We start from the raw sequence: 26,060 nt of genomic DNA on the forward strand, positions 1-26,060 counted from the left end.
GAACCATTATAAGCTAAAAAAGAATATTAGCAATACCTCTTCAAGGAGAACTTAAATAGAATGCTAGCTCTACTGGGATCATAGGATAAGGCACACGTCTACCAAGGAGCATCCACAGACACATGTAAATCTGTAACTTGAAGCTGGAAAGATCAAATCCTAGAGGCCATGTGGTTGGATCTCCTATATCGTGCAAGATTCTCTTGTCCTAAAATAATAAAAAATATGTGGAATCAAGAGGTAACTCCCTAAATGGAGAAAATGTTTCTAATGGAAGACTGTTTTACAGTAACATACAGATATATCCCTCCGTACCTCAAAGAAATGCTCTCTCATCTCACCTATGAGACAAGGTATGGCCTCTGGACAAGACTTTCAGCAGAACCAAGTGCCTCAGAAAGTAGATCCCTTTCAAAATAAACAGAGCTCAGCCTGAATCACGCTGAGGGATCAGAGAATGGTTGACTCTTCCAGCAGTGGAAAACATGAGTATTCCCAGGGTCGTCTTCTTTTGAATCCCTACTATTCTTTTAAGTGGCACAGAATCGAGAGGTAGCTATTTTCAGATTGAAATTACACTTTGCTCTTTTGTCTGGTCAAGATGGGTTATTTAGTTTTGTTTCAACGTTCACTATATTTTTGGTAGTCTGAAAAACTTGCTGTGGCTGAAGTCTTCTGAAATTGTGTGATAACAGATCTAGTAAGACATGAAATTCTGATAAATGAAATCTAGGCACAAGACTTCCCTGTGCTTGTTCTAGCTGCTCTTGGGGGAACCAGATGGCATGGACAATCTGTTTGAACTTCAATGGAGTATAAGTAAACTAATTCAATTACCAGAAGCTAGACTTCTACTGAGAGGGGTGCTCTGCCTTTTACTTACATGCAGCTAGTGTTTTCAGTTGTGATTACGATATAGTTGTCTCATGGAGATAAGTCAGAACTACAAGCACAAAAACACTTTTTTGGTCTTGTTCTCACTTCACTGAAAGACAGGATAGAATCAATGATCATAAGAACCAAAAGCCATTTTCTCTATTTCTGCACATTTGAAAGTTGCTATTGGATTTTTGATAAGAACAAGAAAAGCCCTTACTCATAAAATTCAATAGGGCCCGTGACTCAGCATTTCATTAGCATACCATTAAGGCCATTTGCTGTAGCTGTACTGTGAAGGATCTGATCCTCAGAAGAGATTTTCCATGAGATCCTAGGATCTGACACTATTTACTCAACAAGGTAATGTGAACTGCCACTCTCAGAAGAATGCTGATGTACTTCAGAAGAGAACTGAAAGATGTTGGGATTAAGTGTTACTGAACGCAGCAGCTACAAGCACAGGATAAGGCACGCTTGGCTACGCTTGAGCTGCTAGCAAGTTATTTGCATGATTTTAGTCCCAGTTCTTTTAAATTTTTCTTCTGAAAAAAAAATACTTCACAGTATTCCAGCCTGTCCACTTTGAGGAACGTATTCCATGATGGATGATTCATGATGACAACAACACTGTAATTAGAACTTATGTTTAGTCTTGACTGAAACAGGTTGGAGCACCTAATGCAAGGTTAAGAATCAATCCTCCCTTTGAATGAAATCACTATGCAAGCCATCAAAGTACATCTTCACTAATCAAGCCTCTGTAATAGCACTTGGGCCAACCGATACCTGCACTGGAAGCCTCTCTTTTTCAACATGCACTGGTATTTCAAGTACCCCTTGGGCAAAGGAACAAGGAATAATGGGTATTTCACATGAATTTCACTCAACAGCTGTCTGAAGTCAGTGATGCAGATGAACAAAACTAGTGTATCTGGGGCACCAACAGTTTGAGTCCTGTCCTTGAACAGATTCAAAGTCTCAAATCTTACACTTATAAGCAGAAGAAAAATTGACTAACATAGCCATTCAGTTCTTTGTGATGAATTTCTTCTCTATTTCTTCTCTAGAAGAAATAGAATGAATTTCTTCTCTAGAAATAAAACATGAATCACAGTGGTTCTGGGGACTTTCCAGTCCCATTTAGTCACATCATGCTATTTTAGCAGCAGTGTTACCTTCACTCCACTGGGGTAGGGAGAAGGAAGGAAAAAAAGTTACAATAAAGGCATGTGCATACGAGTATATAATTTGCCCATTCACCCTGAATCAAGATTTCAGTAGGAAGGTGGTCAAGTGGAACATCTTAACCACAGCTTTAGATACCTAAATACCAGGAACAGAAAGAAAAAAAATCAGTTACCTCAACCTGAAGCAAGTGTTGAAGATTTCATATTCTGACATTTGAAATGTCTTATTAGGATGGACATCAACAACCTTGGTTCCATATCCTTATGCAATTCTAAGGTCAAAGCCAGATTAATTTCTGTCGAAGATTTATTCTTTTGATGTACTATTGATCTAAGACTCAGCTTTCATACTCACTATTTGTGAAATTGTAATCACATTATTTCAACTCAGCATTTAATCATGCTCCTTGACAGATGTGAGTTCTTCCTCTATCTTTTTCTTTTCCTAACTTACATCTGCAGCTTTCTGCAAATTTTAGTTATTGAAATCTATAATAGATGCTACATTTCCTGCCAAGCTAAACAAACATCTCCCAGATCAGAAAGGGAAGGCATTATTTATTAATTTCTCTCAGATAATTTCAGCAGTAGCCATTAAAATGTTTCCTTTTGAGACTTGACAGTATTTAATATCAGATTTGCCAGGCTGGCTTTCAGTTGGTCATATAAGTAAGTGAGTTTGAGACAGAATATTAGGTCTTTAAGCCTGGAAGTAAGAGCAAACATTTAATAAAAAATTCACTTCCAAAAATCCTCTTAAGAGAATCCCCCCTAGTACAAAAAATTAACTGATCTTGAACTGCAGATTACGGGTTGGCTATGTATGCACAGCTACAGCACCAACACAAGATGACAAAGTACTAAGATCCACTTTTGAAAACATTTTTTCCAGCATTTCTAGAGCTTGGAATTCACAACACTACTTGCAGCTTGTATCTCTTCGACACCTTGCTGATTAGGGATTTAATGCTCCCTGCTCCATAACCATAATAATTGGAGAAAACTGCTTGTTACAATGCTATACAAGCACCTACAGAAATCAACTCTTACAATTGTTACTAACTGGACTTTGTTGAATTTCACAGATGCTCTTTAAATTCCTAACTGAAAAATAAGCTTTGCTGCAGCACTGTGCCTTACAGGATCCCCTGCAGTATATCCTTCCCCCGTACATGTGCTGCTCTCCCTCTCCTTCCTACGGGGCCGAAGGATGGCAAAAGCCGTGCAACGCAGCTGACCCATGGCAAGAAGGTGCTGTTATTTCAGGCACTTGTGTAGAGTTTTCTGGGGAACTCTGCCCGGTGCCTCTGTACACAAGGGCTTCTGCCAAAAATACTACCTTTGGGACTTCACGCTGGAAATCCCTCTAATTCCCTCAGTATCAAAGGAGTAGATTTCTGGAATATTTTTGTAGAGCCCAGCACTGTTAATACCAACAACAGAATCATTTGTAGTTACTTCACCCTTGCTTTGAGCCGGTCGGATCTCATAGCTGACCCAGCTTTGGGCTGGAGGTTAGACTAGAGACCTGTCCGACCTGAAGGACCCTGGGTCCCTATGCTTAGGACTACCCAAAGCTGCAGCAACAGGGCCAGTCCCAGCTTTTTAACAGGTCTGGTTTATGTCTTAAAGGAACTTCAAGCAGGAAGAAAGCTACGGGAACAAGTCAGCTGACTTTCCCTGTGAAGAATACTGACATAGAGCAAAAGTTCCGCTTAATTTATACGCACAAACACCATGAAGTCCAGGCAACACCCCCTCCACCTATAAAACCCCAATAAAACACCGTTCGGTACAGTTGACAGTGTCATAGCCGATCAGTAATTAATTCGTTTCGACAAACGTAGTCAGCAGCCTGTCAGCTTACATGCAGCTAATGACCTTAGCTTTCTTGGTAGAAGGCTTAAAGTCTGGCAAGGTCTAACAGCAGGCCCAGGAGTCCCGCAGATTCAGTATGAACCTTTCGGGTAACAGACAAGTGAACACACATCCAGGGCCACCTCAGAAACCCCAGAAAAAATTAAGAACTAGACTGAAAGATTCTAGGAACGCTATATAAACATATATAAAAACATACGTGTAGATATACTTTTGTGTTTGTTTATATATAAAATGCTCTTTAGGACTCTAAAAAGCCAGCAGACAATCACCATTTAAGTTGCCCTGTTTAAAGTGGGTCTCTTCAATGAAACGACAGTTTCTCAGATAACTAAGAACAGTTGAGCTGCTTTTTCCGTACCTAAGTGATTTGCTTAACTTGAGGGTTGCATAATGGGCATTTTGTGTGTAAATACAGACTAGTTTTAAGTGTCTCCTAATTTTTACAAAGCCATTAACACTAGGGAAAAGTTGGCCTTTATTTTGCAACATTGCATTCAATGCATCTGCTTTATACTGAAGTCACAGCCAAACTCAGGAAAACCATTCTTTCATTTTAAGTTCTGCTTTTAGTATTTGTCTGAACTTTCAACTCTGTGAATTGGAGCACCAACAGCTTAATATCCAAAACAGCAAACCCGGTGCTGGACTGCGTGCTGCCACTTGATAAAAGGGCAGGTACCAACTGACACTAGAAATCAGCACACCTTCACTTTCTCTTTTTCCTCTAATTGGACGTAATAGAACTTATGAGTAAACAAAAAAGATCACACTGAACAACATGAAGTCTGAAAATTGAAAACTAAGAAATTGGGACAAAAAATAATTAGCAAGCAGAAAAAAATCTGCTACTTTTAACATGCAGTCTCAAACACTTTCCATTAAGGTGTTTCTCTATAGATTCCTTTCTCTACAAAGTCTTCAGAAAGTGTAGATGGCAACCCATGCCAGTTTTACCTTCAGAAACTGAAAGATTCTGGTCTTTGAGACATGAACATTAATTTGGCTTCATTGACAAGGGCAGATTTTCTGATGTATTTTTTTTTAATACCTTAATATTTTGAATGATCCAACTTGAAGTACAATGTAATTTGCATTAGCTCCAGGCAAAAGCATTTCAAGATTTATTTCTACTTAACAGAACGTTTCCTCTCCTTAACAGCACTGCTCCTCATGAACAGGGTCCTGTATCTTTGCAGAAGGTTTTTATAAGTTACCAAGCACTTGATTAAATGCTGAACAGGAACACTGAAGGCACGTGACAGTTTCTAGGATACTGTATAAGAACAGCTCTGTTAGTAAAACAGGGGCACCAAGTAATTTTATTTAACCTAATTTATTTTTAAAGTGTTCCACACAACTTATCCATAACAAAGTCTTAGATATCAATTTTGTACAAAGCTGCCTGAACAACTGGGAAGCTACTTGATATCCTCCTCCCTCCTAGATTTAACTTCCACTTGAGGGCCATACAAGACATAACATGAATTTGGAAAGCAAAAAAACATTACTTAACAGGATTTCAGCCTTTATTCATACAGCAGACAACTGTGACCATATACATTAAAATAAGAGCTCTAGTCCAGACAACTGGACATAAATCCATGTTCAGGCAAAAATCAATTTAGTTTTCTGGAGCATCCAATCAAATCATCAAATTCTGTTTCCAGAAGAAATTTCTCAGCACTTAGAGCAAGAGCACGCACACAACGGTTTGAAATAAATCTACGTGGTATTAACTGAACTGAATGGTGGTATAATTGGCAAGATCAAGAAAGTAGATGTGAACACCATAAAGAACAGGCATAAAGGATTGATTTGTAACTACCACAGCAGTGTTAACTTCATTTTAGTAATGCTTTGAACAAAAATATTTCTGATTACAGTATAGATCAGCACATCCTATTGGAAATATTTAAGGTGAAAGTACTTGTCTACCAATAATGCTTAAAAAAAGTTATTTTTATTTAAAAAGAGTTCAAAAAAGAAGACAGAACAGCAGGCACTCCAAAAAAATAAGAATCCTTCTCTGTTTGCAAATCCCCATTCACTTCACATACGGAATATATATGTATACTAGAATATACGTGTGCATACAGAAGCAACTTACCCTTTGTTTCCCTGTAAGACTGGGCAAAGGGCGTTAAAGTAGGACATGAACGTTAACTCATTTGCGCTATTGTAGGCCAGGGAGGTTGAGGGAAATCAAAAAGTTTTGAACCCCTCTGCATAAAAAAATACTTCTGCCTCCTGAGCAGAGAACACCACTACTGCCTTTATCTGTGACAACCTGACAGAGGTCACTGCGATTGTTCCTGTGGAAGTTAAGGGCTTTTCAATTCACCGCGTCAGTCACTTGCTAACATTTCCAGGCGAGCTGGCAGGGCTGCCTCCCAGCAGAAGACGAGAAGTTCGTACACCTCGTGCCAGCGCTGCCCACAGAGCCGGGTCATACCCCAGGTGCCAGCCCCAGCACAGCTCCCCGGAGCGTGTCCCATCCCGGTCGGCCCCGAAGAGGTGGGTGAGCAGCGCGCAGCTTCTCCAGGAGAAAAATAACAGCCTGCTCCAGGAAGTAGGCTGGAAGCACTCCAAGTAACTTGAGCAATCTTCAGCGGCTCTACAATAATCAAAGCACTAAAACCTCAGGGAAGTGGCATGACGCTGTAACCTTGCTTTTCAAAAGGTGTTTGTTTCTATATATTGGACATTAATTTTTACTATTCCCACACAAGAAAAATCTGTCACTTTCCTCCCCAGAAGTGCTTCAGTCCTTTAAATCCCACTTTCCACAGCATGGCTTTATGATGCGATACAGAAAGAGGAAAACAGCTGTAGTGTTTTCTTGAGCATCTAAACAATCGCTCAACCCCACACAGAAGAGCAGCTAACAAAAGAAGTATTTCCCAGCCCTTATGCTCCTCTTACAAGGTTATCCTTACTGTGAGTATCAGATAATGGCATCATCAATTCAGATAAAAATTACAACTGACTTCAGTGTTACGCGCTTGGTCACACTAAAATCTGTAAACAGGCTAGTCAAACAACTCTGAATATAGGCACTGTATCACACACTCCCAACAGGCATGAACTGAATTAGATGTTCTATTTTGGTTTAAGCAATTAGTTGCCTTTTTTTTTAAGCGATTTTTTTTTTAAAAGGAAGAAGGGTAAAGAAGGCATGATACATCTCTTCCCAGAGGCTGGTCTACAGAATTTTGGCTCAATTGTTGTTCAGCCAGCTGGATAAAACCCTCTCAGGCAGCAACCCAATTCCGAATCACGTATGTTTTGCATGCAGTGCAGATATCTTCCTCCTCTCCTCCCCCTACTCAGCTCTTTTTAAAGAGATGCAAGGAAGATCTCACTGTGCAGTTTTAAGATCAAAACAATGATTTCTCAGGGCTATAATTAAGCCATGGGTGAAGGGGTCACATTTACATACTGGTCTCTCCCTTAGCGGCTTAAAAATTAAGATGCAGATTTAGGAAGTCATGGCACAAACGTACTTCATTATCATGGACTGCAGAACTGGACCACAATCCCCGTTTCTTCGACACTGGGCAGAAACATGTCCCAGAAGTGAATTCAAGAAACTTGCTGCATTCATTTATCATCTTCCATCCTAGATTTCTTCAAGACAGCCATTTAAATTGCAAACGAAGTTTAATAACACTTTACAGGATTTGTTTGTATTAGCTACTGCACAGAACAACGAATACTGCCAGGTTTTAACACCTACTTTCTGCTCATTATTTGCTTAGATGACTGAAGCAACACATTCCAATCAAGTTAAATATATAAAACACTATCAGCTCTGAATTTTGTTCCCTCAGACTTCATTGAATGGCTTCTTGTTACTGGGAAGAGACAATATCTAATATTTCTTACATATACAGCACTCATATTGCTTATTAAAATAAACAGTCCCATCCTTTTCAGTATTTCCACAGAAGTTTTAAGATATCCCACTTTTCACCACTTCTCTGAATCTTTGTTCTAATTCTATTTCAGACATGTCCAATCACACTTAGATCTACCAATTAACACAGTGGAATATGATTTACTCAATTGTTATTTCTAAAGCTCCCTTCCATGCCATTTTTTACAACAAAGAAAAATTAGGTTTCAAGTATTGACCAGTTAAGGCTGAATCATCCTGAGCACTCCCCCTTCCTTTTTGCATAGTGGTACCAAATTGACTCAATTTTTTTTCCCCCTCAGTGTGCCAACAAAAGATTAGTGGGAACAAGCACTCCTGCTCCCTCACCTAGCAAAATTACATCTCCCAAGTTTCTTACAACTGCCTTGACAGTTATGTAAATCAGTTCACCTGCAATTTCTGCTGCTTTTCTCCACCACCACCACACTTCTTTCCCCTCCAGTTAAAATTTACTGTGCCTAATCAATGGCAACAGTTCATCACTTCCAGTGGCCTCCAAGTTCTTATTTTCCTTTGAACTAACCCCTCCTATGATCTTCCAGATGTTTTCATCTGGAAAGATGATTTTTGTGTTAATTATGAAGCGATCCTTAAGTCCCTTTGAAAAAGGTCAGCAAAAAGGCACAAACTAATCTGTAATTCAATACAACAGTTCCTATTTGTAACAAGTCTGCCTCTTTATTCTAAAACTCATCAGAAATCCCAAACACCATTTCAGCTTCAAACTAAACTGTTCCATCACCCCTAACCATTTCAGGTTTTACTAACACCACTTCCTAGTCACTATAACATTAAGCCTTTCTTCCCGAGATACCCTGTGCTATAAAAGCAAAGGCAAACTAATCATAATTTCTCAGTAATATCCTAACTTGCTTTCTCTTAACCTCTAAAAATCTGACAGTCACCAATCCCATTTATGCAATATATAAAGTGACGAGGCTAAGTCACACATTTTAGTGTGCACAACCTCGATGCCAAGCTATGACTCTAGCCTCAAACTTCAGGAATATATAAGTATGGGGGGGGGTGTTTGTTTTGGTTTTAGTTTTATAAAGTAGCATCTCTCTCAAGCCACAGGATGATTTTTCTGTGTAACACAGCTTCCCCTTTGGGAGAAGAGATTTTGGAAAAGATTCATGTAAATATACATACTAATTTACATTGAGAAGTGTATGATTTACATGCTGCCATACCTGTGGAAAGTTTACAGCAAGCTACATGCAAAAATATCAGATTTCACCACAATATCCTGACATAACTGATGATACAAAGTACCGTGTTTGTACACAGCCAGTTGATTAAACAGGCAACCCAGCAAACAGAAAACCGTCCCAATTAAAACACCAATTTACAGATCTCAGTTATGGTTAGCAAGCCTGAAGACAAACTGTGGGAAAGTGAATTAAGTAATTCAAGAACTTTTACACACACAAACACACATATATATGATCTAACAACTATCCCAATCACATCTGTTAAACACGACATGGCACACTGAAAATACATAAAGGTTGATTACTGTACTCCAGTAATTTATCTGGCTCCAAGAGGCTATTCTATTCACTCAATGCCCTTACAGTTAGAGGACAAGTGAACAAAGAACGTCACTCTTCCCTGCTTGAGAATATTGCCTGCTTTGTGTAAAACTCAGGACTGGAAATTAAGGTTTGCTTGATAAAACGGATTTTAAATTAGTATTCTTTGGAAAAGGGATCTGAAGTTACGAACAACTGCATTTGTTCTCTGAAGTGACTATTTCAGTTTACAAGTTTTCTTCTGTGTATCTTAGTTTCCAAACTTTGGCATGAATTTCCTACTGTGTTTGCCATGGTAACCAAGCAGGCTGAGTGTCTACTTGAAATTCTGCTTAACTGTTTAGTGTTGCATGGTAATCAAGATACATTAACATCCTAATGTACTCCAGTGAGCAATTCTCACACTGGAGAAATCACCTTCAGTGTTACAAACCTTAAAGGATTTTTTTGTCGTTATTTAATATGGGAGGATAGTGGGGAAACTTCATTGCCAAAGATGTGCATAAATAGCTACCAAGTACACAGCATACACCCAAACACGAGGGACAAGGTATATTTAAGGAGCTAGAGTAGAACAGGCTCTATTTGACAGTGTTTTTTCTCCCGTGAATCAAAATTTTACACTCACGGTAAAGGGAAATTTGTTCCAAGAGTGCACTTCAGTAAGATAGCTTCCATATGCTAAAGCTTGTGACCTGGGAGAAAACAGTCCTGCTGCTCTGATGCGAGAGGAGCAAGGTAACAGACTAACTTACTTGAAGTCCTATGATTAACGTTAGCAGGGCCAAGCCAAACAACAGTTACTAGCTTCTCTCAGTTTCCATTTTGAAGAAAGATCTTTCTTCAAACATTCAGCTCAATTACAGGGTCATGAATACAAAAACATCTGTGTAAGCACGTGGAATCATTCCTAATTCCCAGAAAATGCAAATACTTTTATATAAATTCTAGTAGACTAAAGCAAGTAAAGAACAGATTAGCAAGTCTTAAAACAGAAAAAAAAAGTTTACTGCTTACTTGTTTAAGCCTCACCGCCTCCCAGAAAAACAAGTGTTGGCTGGTCACCTCTCTTTAGAATAAATCAACGGACCCAGTACTACATGATGTTAGTATTCAGGAAAATCCCACCCTCTACTCTGCTCATCTTAAAAATAAAATTATATAGTTCTGAACTCCAACATCTGCTGTATAAATACAGGTTTAAAGCACAGCAAACTATCTCCAAGAAAATCTAAAAACCAAAACCCCCTGAAGCTTGCTTACAAAACTACTGAGATACTGTTACCACAAAACATAGCACGTTCTTCCCACAATATCTGCAAAGTCAGCTGTATGCCCATTCTTTCATTGGGCTTTAGTGTCTCCAGCTCCTCAGTATCTTGAATTTCATTTCCTTTTCTGAATCTAAAAGCCAGTAAGGTAGTCTCCCTGGGTACCACAGATAGTTGGATTTGTGTTTTCTTCACTCTTTTTGTCTGTCTGGGCTCACAGAAGTTTCTGGATGAAATGCTCTGCTTCTTCTTAAAAGCTATTCTGTACTTCCCATGGAGTCTGTAACCTATGACACAACAGTATTTTCATTATGCAGTCGTTCAACTATTAGCAACAGCTTACAGCAGGGCTGGTCAAAGAGCAGAATCCTTCTGAATTCATAGTTATTTTGTGTGGCTGGGATTTGTGGGAGATGTGGCAGTGTCTCTCAGACACCTAGGGAGGGTTTTGTATTATCTATTCTCTCTCTTCTTCTTCTTACAACTTTAAGAAACAGTGATTGCTTTGCCAAGCTAATTAAAATCATACTCCTTTTTCTCCAGTTTTACATTAGATGCCATCTTCTCCTAATAGCAGCAGTTGAAATTTACCTTCATCAACAGAAGCAATCACAATTTCATACAATATTAAAGACATCTCTTCACTATTTAGTATGACGGCACTAAAGACATTTCCCTATTTCTATCAGTAAACCTCATTTGAGGGATCTTCAAATTGCATCTGTTTCCTCCTGCCCTCAACAGCTGTAACACAAGCTAGCTCAGCTTGATAACCACGCCATAATGTTTACATCTTCTCAAAGTTTTCAGGCTAAAGCAAAAATTCCCTAAATACATCTTTTTCCAATGAAATTTCACCTCAGTTACAGTTCTGATATCAGCTTGTTTCACCTTATAAAATATTCTGTGAACAGTGATCCCTCCCAACTTATGAGAATTTTGCCATCTTGTACTTGTTCTTACTTTTTTGTCCATAGACCACCAATGAAAATAGTGTTTACAAAACCCCTCCTGGAATACCTCAGCTTGAAATTCTCTTCTCGATCATTGTTACAGTCCCTGCAATCAGTAAGAGATGTAAAGAGACATCAAGAACTATTCTGATTCAGAATGAGTTTAAGTTCTAGAACTCCTTCAGTTAAAATATGTAGTATATGAACCTAGAATTACCAGTTCAGACAAGGACATAGATTGAAGAGATGCTTGAACAAAGTTATTAATGAAATTTAAACCACTTGAGATAGCAGCACAGATGAGACTTCAATAGTCAGACAGCGAATTTTTAAACTAAATAATGATGGTTCCAGTTCTCTCTTACTAGCACTGTATTACACTGGGAAGGGAGAGCACCTGAACTTCAAGGAAGCTTTCTTACATAATACGTTACACATTAACGCTTTCTCTCAGTCTAGACTGCAGGGAAACAACATTTTACCTTAAAAAAAAATCTAGTGCAGAACTCTACTACCTTAGAATTTCAAAAGCTGAAACAAAGTAACTGTAAGCAGATGAGGATTCTTCTCAGCATTGTACCATTACAGGCAAATACAGACACCACTACAAATAAATCTCTTTAATCCTTTTTCATTTACTTGTAACACTTTTTTCCCCTCTGCATAGTGTTCTTGCATGCTTTTCTTCTACCTAATATAATCAAGGATAAGCCTTAAGAAAATGCCTTCCTGTTATTCAAGTCAAACGGGCTTTAGCGTATGTTTTCACTGTTAAGAATACGGTGAATTAAAAAGCAACTAGTTTCAGAGTAGTAGGGACCAGACTGAGTATTTGCAGGCACTGAATGAAGTTCACGCTACAATATTCCTTACGGACTGTCACATACTGTGTAAAGAATCCACCACCTTCTGTAAAGCTTGGCACTGAAGCACATTTTTTAGTCTCTTCACTTTTGAGGAATTGAGAGAATTAAAGTGTACTGTAACAATTGCATCTTTCCTTGACTACTTTATAATTAAGCTCTTCAAGGTTCTTTTAAGATGTATGTTTAGTTATCCGTAATTCCTTTCTCAACAGTTACAATCAAAGAGGTTATAACAGATTCATAGCTCTGAAATTAAAAAGATAACCTATCTTTCTGATCTCTTTCTTGTTCCTTATCCTCCAGTGAATCCTTTTATTTCCTCCTAATCCTACAGTCTAGTCACACTGTTGCCTACACTTATAATCAGTCCTTTCTCACCTGTTTTTAATGCAGAATAAGGTACAATTCAGATCAACTGAACAACGGTAAGACATACTAGACGTAAGAAAAACTAAAATAAAGAGGCATGTAAATATTAAATGGATTCCACATAAAACCACACATTCAGATACAATTCAACTGTTCTCGTTTGATTCACTGGCTCAGCTGGGAAACTTACTAAACGCTTAGCAAGTTACTTTCACTTGGAAATAGTTTATATTGGCTCATCTCTAAGTAAGACTGGTTAGAAAATTATAACTGGTAAAGGCGACACTCATTTAAATTGGAGCAGGCAGACTGCTTTTAGATGGCTCCCCAAACCATGGAACAAACTGGAAACATCCCAGGACTTGCCAGCGTCATCTCTTGCCTTGGTGTCTCCTCCCCATGCCCACACAAAGCTACCTGACCTGTCAGACTAGTGGGCTAGCCCAGCACGCCTTCAAAGCCACCACTTGCACTTTAGCTTTGAACTTTAATTCTTTTTCTTCTCTGAAATACTAGTATGATGTTCTTTGGCTATCAGAAAAATGCACTTTAACAATACACAAACATCTATGAATACTCATTTGAGGTTGACTTTCTGTTGACATTGCTTTTGTTGTTTCCTTCAAGTGATCAGACAACCAAAGTATCCTTAAAATACATTACACAAAATTAAGTTCCCTGGTAAATTACTAAGGCTGTTGTAGCTTCAAAACTGAAGCTGCCCAAATTCTATTTCTTTCAATTTTAAAAAGACCAAAAGACAGCAAAGCCACCTGTGGAGTGTTACAAATGTGTTTTATGGCCAAAAATGCAGTCGCCTTATCTTTTCCAAATGCACCAGTGAAGCCTGAAGTTGAACACTCCTTTCTTTAGGTGCATTTACAAGTATAAAAAACAAAATACACAGAGACTTCACAGATAAACACAGCAAGAACCTGCCTGATTCCGGGAATCAATATCAACTATTTAGTTCATTAGGACTAAGCTTTATTAACCAATTTACTAGAAATCTACCAGCTACTACATGATCGTTTTTAATCAAATTAAAGCAAGTTCAGCTTCAAGTAGACTTGTCAACAGAGAAATATAAATTCATACTGCTCTACAACACATACATTACAGTTCTATTACACTAAATAACCTGCAGGCAAGCGGTATTAAATAGAGTTTCCACCGGTTCGCCACCCCAGTATTTATCTTTTAATGTTTCCCCCACCCCCTTTCAGCACATAAGAGAAAAAGTTATTTCTTTAGGATTAGGAAAAGAAAAAAAAGCAGCAGCAAAAGAGCTCAGGATTATCCGTTGCTATAACAAACCAATGTTTTAGTCCAACTGTGTAAATTCACTGCTTGAAAGAAAAAATTATCTGTTACAGAAGAGCAGTCTGAATAATTGTAGTCTGCATTGCACTGTTGCTATAGAAACTTATGTCACCGTAGCAGTTAATTGTTAATCAATTTATATTTTTTCATTACAAAGCTCAATAAGAGTCAAATACAACACAGAAACGTCTGTCCAGCAAGTCAGAATTGTGCCTTTTTCTGGCTACTGTTGGATTTTGCAAGCCCTACAGGAATGCCAGACATTTTTGATACGGTAGTTTTATTAAGCCAGCAACTCCCTCGTGTTGCAGCGTATTAACAAAACATTACTAGAACAAAGCCTAGTTACTTTTGTACTAAAAATAAGATGTAGTTAGCTGTTATTCTAAGAGCCCCAGAAGACTTCTACAGAAGTTACACGAATAAGTTATCTACCAAATATATAATCTGTGCTTCAGTACCACAGTGAGGCCCACTGGTTTATACCTCTTGTGGTCATGTTTAGTAACAGACAGATGAAAGAACACATCTGCCTTAGCTCTTGTCCTGAAGTTGTTAATTTACAGTAATGCATCTTCCTTCTGGGGCTGAAGGCATTTCATAACAACCCAGCAAAAAGTGTTACTGAACAAGAGCAAGAGACAGGCTAGGAAACACAGCAAGGGCCAAATCCCTAACACATACACTGCGATGAACTCAGATTTTCCACTATCCCACATGTACAAGGTCTAGGATATAACCTAGTCTGCAAACCAGAACTTTATTTTGGGAGTTCTAAAGCAAAAGGCAGCAAGCTCCCAACTTTGGCACAAGTTTTCCCCAAAGCTTTATTTTAAAGTAAGCGAAGTACTATAGATACTTTAAGTAACACTAAGTGCTGACAACTTCACTGGCACAGGTATTATGCGAAAAAAAAAAAAGTTGCTTTGCCTATTAATCGATTTCAAAACACCATTTAAAGGTCTGAAAGTGTTTAATTTACCACAATCATCCAACATTGTCTCTTTCTTCATGCCGATTTTCGCAGGAGGGAGCGATCAGAGTACCTATTGTCACTTACTGACCTTCCTGCACACGGGTGTGCTGCCAAGTACCCACCTCTCAAGCCTTTTGCCAGATGCGGTAGCAGAAGCCTGTATTAGAGCAGGGAGCTGAGCACAGTTAGGGTACAAACAGAACACAGCCCAGCTATTAAATCCCCCCCCCCCCCACTGATACGGCATACGAATATTACATGTGCTTTGAAAGCAGGGATTTCTGCTTTCAGAAATAATCACACCTCATACCTTCAACCAGCACTGATCTCCCCAGACTGTCCAAATTAAGTTTTCCTCTACATCAGCTTGCACTGGAAGTGCCACAGCCACCACCTACTAATCAGAGATGAGACAAATGAAGGAGGGGGTCCCAAATGACTCCAGACAAAGCATGGCAGAAGTGTTTTCTAGCATCCTAAGACATGCCTTCTCTGGGCACTGATCTTATCAGCATCACTCTTGTCTTGTTCTTTTATGCACAAGTAAAGCCTGTATCAGTTTAGGACTAGCAAAAAGCAGTATGCAGATCAAGCAGAGCAATGCTGACAAATTACTTTTTTGCAAAAGGGGTTAATCCATGCATGCCGCTCCAGTGCAGAGTTAGAGCAGCTAAACAAGTTGTCTCTAGACTGCTGCAGCAATTTAACTGACAACAAGCACTGTGCTGCTCCGGCAGGAGAAGTCTGCATCATCTCGAGCATCACTAAAGGCAGCTTCATCTGCACTTCTGTTTGAGCTGCTCAGAATAGTTATTTGTCCCATCTTCCTGATTCAAAAGTACTAACATGGTACCCACCCATGCTTTTAACTATCCTAGTTCAGAGACTGCAGTTTTGCTAAAGCAGAACTACACTGGCACAGTTAATTCTCGGTAGAGTTGTCCCACCAACTGTTAGGTCAGAAACTTCATCTAGAAGAACAGCATCTTAAAATTTTGCAGGTGTTTGCTACTTGTACACAACACAGCCATAAGTTATTCTGTACGAGGGAACAGTTTCACTGCTGAAGGTGAGAAAGGCAAGCCATACCCATGTATTAAACTGATGTGAATATAACCAGTTTCCTTGAGAGCACCCTATATTTCTGAAAGGTTTCTTCGGGGGAAAAAAAAACATCCTCCTGAATTAAAACATTCATACCAAGCAGGCACCCTTTTTAATTAAAGAAGTCTCTAGTTATTTATAAACAATAGAGTAATAATTTGAACTGAGAAATGCTGACACATGCGAGATAGACTAAAACACAGGCAAGAAATGCTGCATTCTGCACTACACATGGTATCAAACTTTGAAAGTGGTATTGCCTAATCATGCAACTATTCCGGTCCTCATAAATTCCTCTTTAAAGATGGACTTTCTTGACACCCTAATTGTACACAGCTAACTATTCAAGGTTTCTGGCCCACTCTCCTATTAAAACAGTGTTTGTAAAAAGGTGTTTGTTTTGTTTGTTTTTTTTTTTTTAAATGACATTTATGTTACTCAGATGTATTGTTATCCTTGTGACTGTGCAGGCTAAAGTGTCCATAGGGCACCATTCCAATAGTTTATTTCATAAGACTCGTGGATTTGAACACAGTTTCAATATATACTGCCATCCACTCAGTCTCTGGTTGTCACTGCTCCTCCTTCCCTTAATTGAGAGGGAGCTTTAAAACCATATGCTTTTTTATGCTTTTAGTTTATTTAAAACCATAAACTGGAGTCCTCTGCAAGTTTTACACGATATCATTTCCCTGACAAAGTGCATGTAAACTCCCAGTACAGGTAATAAGAATTACATCTTGCATTCCTAGTAGACTGAGGATAATTAAACTTGCTCCTAACGTCCAGTGTTCACACAGAGTTCTTCCTCCTTATCCCAGGGCATTCTTAACCTCAAGTTCTTGCTCGGACTAGCATTTACTCTAACTTTACACTTCACATTCTCCAGGTGTACAAAGATCAGGCACTATTAAACAAGGAACAGTACAACCACTTTCCAATCCCATACAGAGTCAACAACAGAAAAGTAGTATTTTTTGACCATTACAGCCACCTGAGAATTCCGTGATTAACTCTTTAAATTAGAGACTGATTAGAGCTGGTAAATCAAAACCAAAATCAAAGTGCAGAAGGTATCCCTTAGAGATTTGTCATTCCATTACAAACAGCTTTAGTGAACAATGCAAGAGTAAAAATCCAACTCCAAGTTATGCCACTGTCACCGGAAAGAGTTTCACTGTAGTGCCTGGTGGTCCTGCCCACACAAACTACAGGGCTACATTCAGCCTACTGACAGTCTGCTCAATAGAAGCTGAGACAAGCAAAATCAGCTGCTTTATTTTAAGCTCCAGGGGGCAAGAAATTGAAGGAATGTAGATGCTGGAAGATGGACTGCATACACATTTGGACTTACAAGTGGGGTGAAGTAATCAGGAAGAAATACTCAATTGAGGAGGACACAGCAAAATACTATTTTACCTTACAGTATGGCACATTTAACGTTGCTGTTTAGTTTCCCTAAGCTTTCTAAGAGAAGAAAGGCATTATTAGGTTGAAGAGCTTTGGCCTTCCCTGGCCATTTTCAAACAGTAACTTGTCCAAGTGTGTCAACTCATAGTCAGGACAACAGTACAGCATGTGGCCTTTGAATACACATTATTCAAAACAAAGTATTTTGGAAATATTTATGATATTTCCCCGAGATCTACACTAATACTTCAAAGTAGGGCATTAAATTTGGTTTTACAATGTCAAACAAGACAATTATGGCTGCGACCCTCTCAGAGGTGGGTCTAGGCAATGTTTATAAATAGAGTCTGAAGCATCTTCAATGTATATTTTAACTATTAACTGTCAGATGTCAAAGCATAACCCAAACTCCTTGCAATCTAAGCACACAGTACAACCCTTTTGTAAATATTCCGACAAAGCTGGCTCACAAAACTCTTTAGTGTCACAGAACTGTTTGTAGTACAAACGATCATTATTTACATCTGTGAGGCGTTATGACTAAAATTTTGTTGTCCTGCAAAGATTAAGCACCACAATTAATGGCTTTACACTAAGTTTCTCCAACTTACTTCATGTACAAATACATTTTAATACAAAATAAAAATTCTACCCACAGTGTCAAAAAAACCACCTCACTGCCTACAAAAACCTGCCTACCAATCGAGAGGTTTGGCCAGCATGACCCGGTATTCACACTAAAACATGCCAGCCAAGCAGGCAGCCAGAGATAAATGAACTATTACCTTGGAGAGCAACCCTTCAAAGGATGTCCTGCAATAGCTTGCTGAAGACACGCAGTTGTGATAGAGGCTGGAAGCACAAACCAGCAAAGGTGAAAGTGCTACAGACTACAGGCACTATCTACCGTCCAGAAGTAACCCCAGAGAATAATCACCTTGCAAGCTTCACCAAGTGCAAATAAATGCTATCACAGCAATCAACGCTTAACAGTGTCATTGTAAAACAGCTATTTATTCTTTACATTTCCTTTTACTCAAGACAGTCCTAGGTGTTCTAAATAAGCCTCAAAACAGAGTTAGCCTCTTAAAACTACCTTTTACTCCTGTAACCCAACATTAACTCTTCACTATTTTCCTCAGAAGTGTCATTGAAAAAAGAGGGATTTAAAAAAAACAACAAAACAACCAAACCACCACCCTTCAGAAAACTCTACAGGAACAGTTTGTAACATGTCTTGGCAGTACAGCCCCTTAGTACAGCCCAGCTAAAATTAAGAAAGAAAACATCTATCTGCATCATACAACTCGGGCTGGTAAGTATATCCATCAATGAAATGCTTAAACTATTTCCCAAAGTCTTTCAAACACCTCCACAAGCACAGATCAGCAGGTAACATATTACTGACCCAGCCACAATACCTCCACAGAACTGGTGAATCCAGTTGCAACATAACTACTCTTATCTAGAAGACAGAGGAGAAAGACTCCTCAGCAAATTAAGGGATTTCCTGGAGAAAACAAGAAACAAACCCACAAACAACCCTACAACACATTTCTGAAGGAGGACAAATTCGGTTAATAGTGTCACGTCCAGAACACCTGAAGAGTTGTGGACTATGCAAATCCCTGTAGCACAAAAAAGGCGCATTTTTCCAGCTGCAGGATGGCATCAGATACCTTTGAGGAAAATTTTGATGTCTTTACTGTGGTAGTTCCATTAGCCAGCTGTGTTTGTCTTCCATTTGACTAGAAGAGCGATGTTAAGAGTCCAGTATAAATAAATATTTCAATGCAGAACACTTTGTAGCAGAATTCAACAGTCACAGTAGTAAACCTTTTTTTTGGTATGAAAAACACCAAAGTAATGTCTGTAAGCACCTAGACAAAGGGAGAAATCCCATACCAGGCAAATTTGCTAAAAGCTGGCACCAAACCAATATAATTTTCTAAAAAAATAAAAATAACTGGACTAGAAGAAAAGGTCAACAGCAACGCCTTGAAATTAGGAACACTTTTGGTAAGTCTCATGTGACACACCTACAAGCAAACTAAGCATCATGTTTTTTTAAGATACCTTTTTTAAATGGATGAGAGTACACATCAAACTGTGAATGACATCAAGATTAGAAGGATTATTTGCACTATGTGGCACAGAATTGGAAACAAAAAGCATCCTTTAATAAAGCTACTAGAACAGAATTCAACAAAAACGCTATGAGGTATTTATAAATTAAGAAATCAAAGCATGGAGAAAAACAGCAGTATGATAAGAAACAATCCAAGTGAGTCAACACTATGAGAAGAATTCAAAAATGTCAACATTGTTCAAAATGTTAGCAAGAATATTAGAAGACAGACGCAGCAGGCAACTGTTCTCCCTTTTTCTGTATCAAAATCACAGTAGAAGTACTATACCTATTTTAAGTACTGCAAATAAAAATAAATGCTAGTTAGTTGAAGCCAATATAGAGAAGAGCAATCAAACACTCAGAAGTCATAACCTGAGAAGATTAAAAGGACTTGATTTAATTTTCCTTTGGAAAAATGAGAGGACAAACTAACAAGTTTTCAAATATGTAAAAGCCAAAGGCAACAGTCAACTGTTCTCTATGATCCTGGCAGAAAACAACAATCAGCTTGTTTCCCCCCCCCCCCAAATAAAAATTTAGCTAGATATTAGGGAAAAAAATATGAAAACTAAGCCTCAAAACAATTATGAAGGCTGTGGAACTCATGTTTAAGAACTGGTCACAAAGATGTGCATTACTTCATTCTGCGTCAAAGCAAGTACATCTTCAAAGACCTTGACGAATCTCAACATTTTAATACCTCATACATGCTACTAAAACGTGCATCTTTTTGGGAGGCCTGACATATCTTAGTGATCTCTAAGTTTACAAACTCACCTCCCCACCACAGGAAAGTTGGCTATTGCTCTCTGCAGATTCCAGCTTCCAACCTAGCACTTCTCACGCTACTCCTCCCACAGCAGTGCAGTAAGCACAGTGACAAATGCCACCCCTTATCACTCTGTCACTGAGACAAGACCCTAGATGACCAATCTGTAGAACGCAAGTAATCATCAGGGATAACACTTCTCAACCAGACAACAGAGACTCCAATATCAAGCCAGACATTAAAAGGTAATTTAGAGAACCGTGAAAGAAAAAAAATCCTACGTGCAGTCAGTATTTTTACTGATAGCCAGGGATTACCAACATGCTAACTCTTAATAAAAGAAGTTGAGATGTGAGATTACCTCCATCTTACAAGTAATTATTTCTCAGCCCATTGCTCAATGTAAGGTTAAAAAGATAGTCAAAAGATTCTGTCCTCCATGCCTTCCCCAACAGAAGCTTATCACCTACACGTTTCTACCACAATACCATTACAACACACTACAATGTCATGTAGTTATTGACAGACTGCTGCTTCAGGTAGCTGCAGGAAAAAAAAAGAGTAGGACTGAAGATAAAGCTTCTTTTAGTGAGAAGTTCAAAAAAAAAAAGAAACAACCACAGCCTGCCAGATGTTAGCAGAGTTGGTCGTCAGAATTCCCTTACGATGCAAAAAGCTTAGTCTAACATAATAAGCTGAGCTACACATTCAAATTCCATAACACCCCAATACGGGAGGTAGAAGCCAAGGCAGCGTACTTCCATATGACTGTACTGCAGTCCTAGTTACAGATTAACTTGCCCAGAGGCCTTTACAATAAACAGAGAATACACCAATTATCATAAACACAGTTTACAGGAAAATGCACTAGCTTCCAAGTATGAAGGGAAACAGATTTGATAGTTAATGTCAGCAGCGATCGTTTTGTCAGTCATTCCTAAGGCAAGGAAGATGAGATAGCACGCTCCTTTCCAAGCCTAATGAATCAACTAATAAATCATTTCTCAAAGCCTGCCACAAGCCAGCTAAGTGCTCCAAGACTGTCTTACAAGCAAGACGCAAGTAATGGCCCTCATTCCTGATCTGCGGCTTCAGAAAAAGGCAACCCATGCAAAGCATCCATGCATCATAGTTCGATCAATCATTTTTTAACGCTTACCTTATACTTTTACTCCATGAAGCAGCAACAGAAAAAAGGTCTCTTGTAACACCTATAGTTCTCAGTCGAGATTAAGTCAACAATCCCTAAAGAACAGATCATGCCCAATCTGACTTAAGGCTGAAGTAAAGGCTTTGTTCAGGTGAGACCTCATAAGGCAAGAGATCCCATCTGATAGCACAGGCCTCTTAAGGGGAAAGCTTTGTTCCTTTTCCCCACAGCCTTTTCTTTGCTGCCACTGTGCCTGCTAATACCAGACCCCTGGAAGAGACAGTTAACTTGCCCAATCAAGAGAAAAATCTACCCAGAAAGAGAGAAGGTATTTAGCTGCTGGTTTAGCAAGCTGAACTAGCTCAACCTGAGGCTGAGCGCTGCCAAGGCCAGCAAGGAGAAAGGAGCACACTGTCAGGAAGATACCTCACTGCTAGGCCATCATTTCCAGCTGTCGCTACATCAGTTCGGTTTGTGAACATCCACCCGTTCAATGTAACAAGACATCATTGAACACATCAATTCTTAATGTCAAAGTTAAGGAGTACCGAAAGGGAAAGCCCACTGACACTCAGTGCAGTTGAAAATAATTACATACTTATGTAAATAAAGCAACCACATCTCATTAAATCACAGTTTAATTTCTCCTCGCTAACCTATAGGATCACTTCCTTTTTCAGTGGATCCAAATCAAAAAGCAGCAGTTTTTGGTAAGCCTGCGTTGCCTCATTAATGGAAGGAGAGCTGCATAAGTTCCATTACAAAAAACAATACAACACTGGCTTGTAACTGATGGGCTTTCTTTGATGACTTCATTGTCATGGAATACATGAAAACATGGTAACATTTCATGGTAATCTTTTATGGTTGCATGGAAGAATAAAATAATAAAAACTCAGCTTCCTTTTTCAGGGAGCAAAGAACAAATTTGTGTGGAAATACATTTTTGCTCAAAAAAAAAAATCTCTAAAGACAGCTTGAAATGCTGCCCAAAACTCTCCTCTGCCTCTCCACTAAATTATCATCATTATTTATTGGTACTCCAATCTCCACACCACTGTCCTGGTCAGTGGATGTAATTTTTCGACTGAGCTTCTTGGTAAAAAAATGAACAAGGTTAAAAAAACATCTTGAAAAGTGATTTTTTTTCTTTATATAAGTTAAATATTCTAAACAGAACACAGACATTAGCAGTCTACTTTAAAAGATGACTTACAAACTAGACTTAGCAGATGTTAATATATTTAGGATTTAATGGAAACTAAGAAAAAAGCTTAGCGTCATTGATTTCAAGAAACATGCTTTCAAGTGGTACCTTTGACTCAATATTAGCATTATTTACTCTTAAAAGTCATTCATGGCTCAAGTGTGACTCTTACTTGATGTGCCCTGATCTGCAATGGATTATCAATACAAAGACTATAGCAGTATCTCACAGACACAGCTCCTTAAAATAAAGTCCTGGTGGTTCTTTCACTCGTTTTAATAAGAGTATAACATTTCCATAGCAAGAACAGAAGCAGACCTTAAAAAAAAGACAAAATCGTAGCTACTTGATACATGCAGAGTACAGCTTCACTAACTTCAACCTGTACTCATTTTAGTGACTTCACCAAAATGAAGAGAAGATTACAGTCTGGAAGCAATTAGGGAAATTCTTACGGGGTACTTAGGTAATTATGAAATAACAGCTAAGTTATTAGCATTTGTATTAGGCAGAGGAACACAAATAGGTTGGCCTTCAGCTGACAAAGTCCCCCTTGCCCTCCAATGGGCAAGGCGAGACATGCAAAGTGGTAGTTAGTCCACTTTAAGTCAGATTTACATACTACCGATTTAGGTAACATCAGCTCTCTCCTCTTATAGTAGCCACAAAAAAAAAAATCTAACTTTTGATACTGACAAACTCAATAATCAGCTGAAAGTCCGTCAGCCTGTTCTTATGCCGACTTTGTACATAAAGTAAAGCGACTTCCAATTGAATAGTTTCAAAATAAATTCCAAAGAAACAAGTATTACAAGTTTCAGACAGTGCATCTTCCCCATTCTCAGTTACTTTCCTTAACCTATTTAGCTGGTTCTCTGGATTCACTGAAGTTTTACACGCATAAAATATGAAATATACTTTATTTGTTAACATTTTAAGAGCTCACTGAAACAAACTACTCTGAACAAAGCGTATGTTTTACATTATTCTGAGGAAAAAATATGTAATGCTCTAACAGGTATATCTCAAAGCTCACAAGTTAACTATCTGACAAACTAAAATTTTCTGTTACTGCGTACCATCAAAAGCAGCTTTCAGCATCTAGAAAAAAAATATTACAACGCTAAATCTCAAAGCCATTTTGTGATTTCAAAAAGTTATTCAGGTCCCTACTTTCAATGCAGTTCAGAGCTTTAGATTTTATTTATTTTAAGCGTGACAAGAGATGACTAAGACAACTTGCAAGAATCACACGTAACATTAAACTACATAAAGGCCTGCTCTGTAATATGCAAGAGAACTCTACAGTTACTTGGTATGGAAAAACAAACTTAAGATATCAGAACCCAGACACAGTAATAGTTTAAATGACAGATTTACAGAGATATTGACACAATATCTTGTAAATTGTAGAGACAGCAATTGCTTATAAATAGCAATTACTGCCTGATACAAAACACTCATCACACGCTTAAAGAAACTTGTCTAAGTATTATTTAGAACAACTAAATTATGAAAATTCATTAAAGTGTGAAACTAAAATCCATACACGCTTTTCCACATAATTATATATGACATACTCGATCTGTCAAGTCACAGTCAACAGATAACAAGGTAGACTTTATTCTCCAGTTGCTGCTTATGTTTTATACAGAGGAGCAGAGATTTGGGCACTAGCTTAGGGGACCATAGATTCAGGTACTTCTCCTTGCTCACCCACAAGCCTTCTGCACAGCTTTAGGTACATCTCTAGTTCTCTGTGCCTTCATCCCCTGTTGCATGGTGGACTAAGAGCAGGAAGATTTCAAAGAGTTCATCTTGCAGCAGGTGAATGCCAAGTATACAAGATAACAAACACCCATTTTTTGGCACATAAACCAGAAACCTAACAGTTGTTAGGCCTGTGTTTACATCCACTGAGCAACACCCATTCACTCTGAATGACAGATTCTGAATCCTTCTCTAAATGCCGTAAAAATCAAGGACCTTAAGACACACCAAGTAGCAAGGGTTTGTTCATAAATACGGTGACCTTAAACACCAAATGCACGCACTATTAGCCCTGCGTCAACTGCTAACTGTTAAGGAGTCTATCTCAAGCTGCATCAACGGTTCTTTCCTGTAAAAACAACTTTCTCTGCATTCATTATCTGACATTTAAAACTCATCTCATCGCACTGCTCCCATTTAGGAACAATCCCCGAACCACTCCACGCTTCAAATTCACGGGAAAGGCCTCAACTTAGGGCGAACACTGTAGCTCTTCAACCGAAGCGACAGACACCCTCCGCCCACCGGCCTAACCGCAGGGATTTGACACCACCATAATCACGCCGGGCATTAGCTCCCGGCCACCTCGGCCCCGAAGCAGCAGGTGAAGGAGGCCTGGAGCCGCCCTATTATTGTAAAACTCCCTCTTTCCTATACGAATGTCATTCGCAGCGAGGCCCCGCGCAGTCACACCCCTCCGACCACCCCCCACTCCCACTGCTGCTGGCACCGAATGTGACATCCCCACCCTCACCCAGCCAACACGAACCCCCCTCAGCCCCGACCCCACACCCTGACCCTCACAGCACCGGGTGAAGCAGCCCCGCAGCTGCCGGCCCCGGAGCTCCCCGGGGGCCCGAGGCAGCGGCGCCCGCTGCACCCCGCCCCCGGCACAGCCCCCACAGCCCCCGGGGACCCTCGGCGGAGCCCCGGAGCCCCCCGTCAGCCTCCCCCGGTGCCGCCCGGTACCTTGCGGACCCCCTTGTAGATGTAGAAGTAGAGCTCCCGGCCCACATTGAAGCAGAGCCGGTCGCCGTTGCCGCTCTGGTCGTTGACGTTGACGAAGGAAACGCGCACCGGGTTGGAGCCCTGCGAGTTGAAGGGCACCCGGTTGGGCCGGCTGTACTCCGAGTGGCTCAGCAGCTTGTACAGCCCCTCCCGGGTGGTGAACTGGGTCTTAATCTCGTTCATCTCCTTCCCTCCTCCCTCCGCCGCCATCTTGGAAAGGAGCATTCATCCTGCCCCGGCGCCCGGATGTGGCCACACTGCGCAACCGCCGCCGCCGCCGGCGCTCGCGCGGCCCTGCGCGGAGGCGGCCACGCAAACGGCGTAAGGGGGAGGA

General features: G+C 39.5%; 1 protein-coding gene across 9 annotated transcripts in view; it reads right to left on the reverse strand.

The window, feature by feature from the left end:
- The window catches only part of WDR20 (WD repeat domain 20), a 45,028-nt gene extending 18,968 nt beyond the window's left edge, over nt 1-26,060 (reverse strand). For 4 of the 9 annotated variants that reach the window (XR_005820711.1, XR_005820710.1, XM_040559992.1 and 1 more), the window contains exon 1: nt 25,688-26,044. Coding sequence is in view for 5 of the 9 variants with exons in the window: in XM_040559992.1 (XP_040415926.1) it covers nt 25,688-25,951 (264 nt within the window). In the remaining 4 variants the exon portion in view is untranslated. Of the gene's footprint in view, nt 1-883; nt 902-11,653; nt 11,753-25,687 lie in introns of those variants that run through there. The other 5 variants (XM_040559999.1, XM_040559997.1, XM_040559995.1 and 2 more) reach the window with 5 other exon arrangements.

Source organism: Cygnus olor, chromosome 5 (genome assembly GCF_009769625.2).
Source record: "Cygnus olor isolate bCygOlo1 chromosome 5, bCygOlo1.pri.v2, whole genome shotgun sequence".
Taxonomy (NCBI): domain Eukaryota; kingdom Metazoa; phylum Chordata; class Aves; order Anseriformes; family Anatidae; genus Cygnus; species Cygnus olor.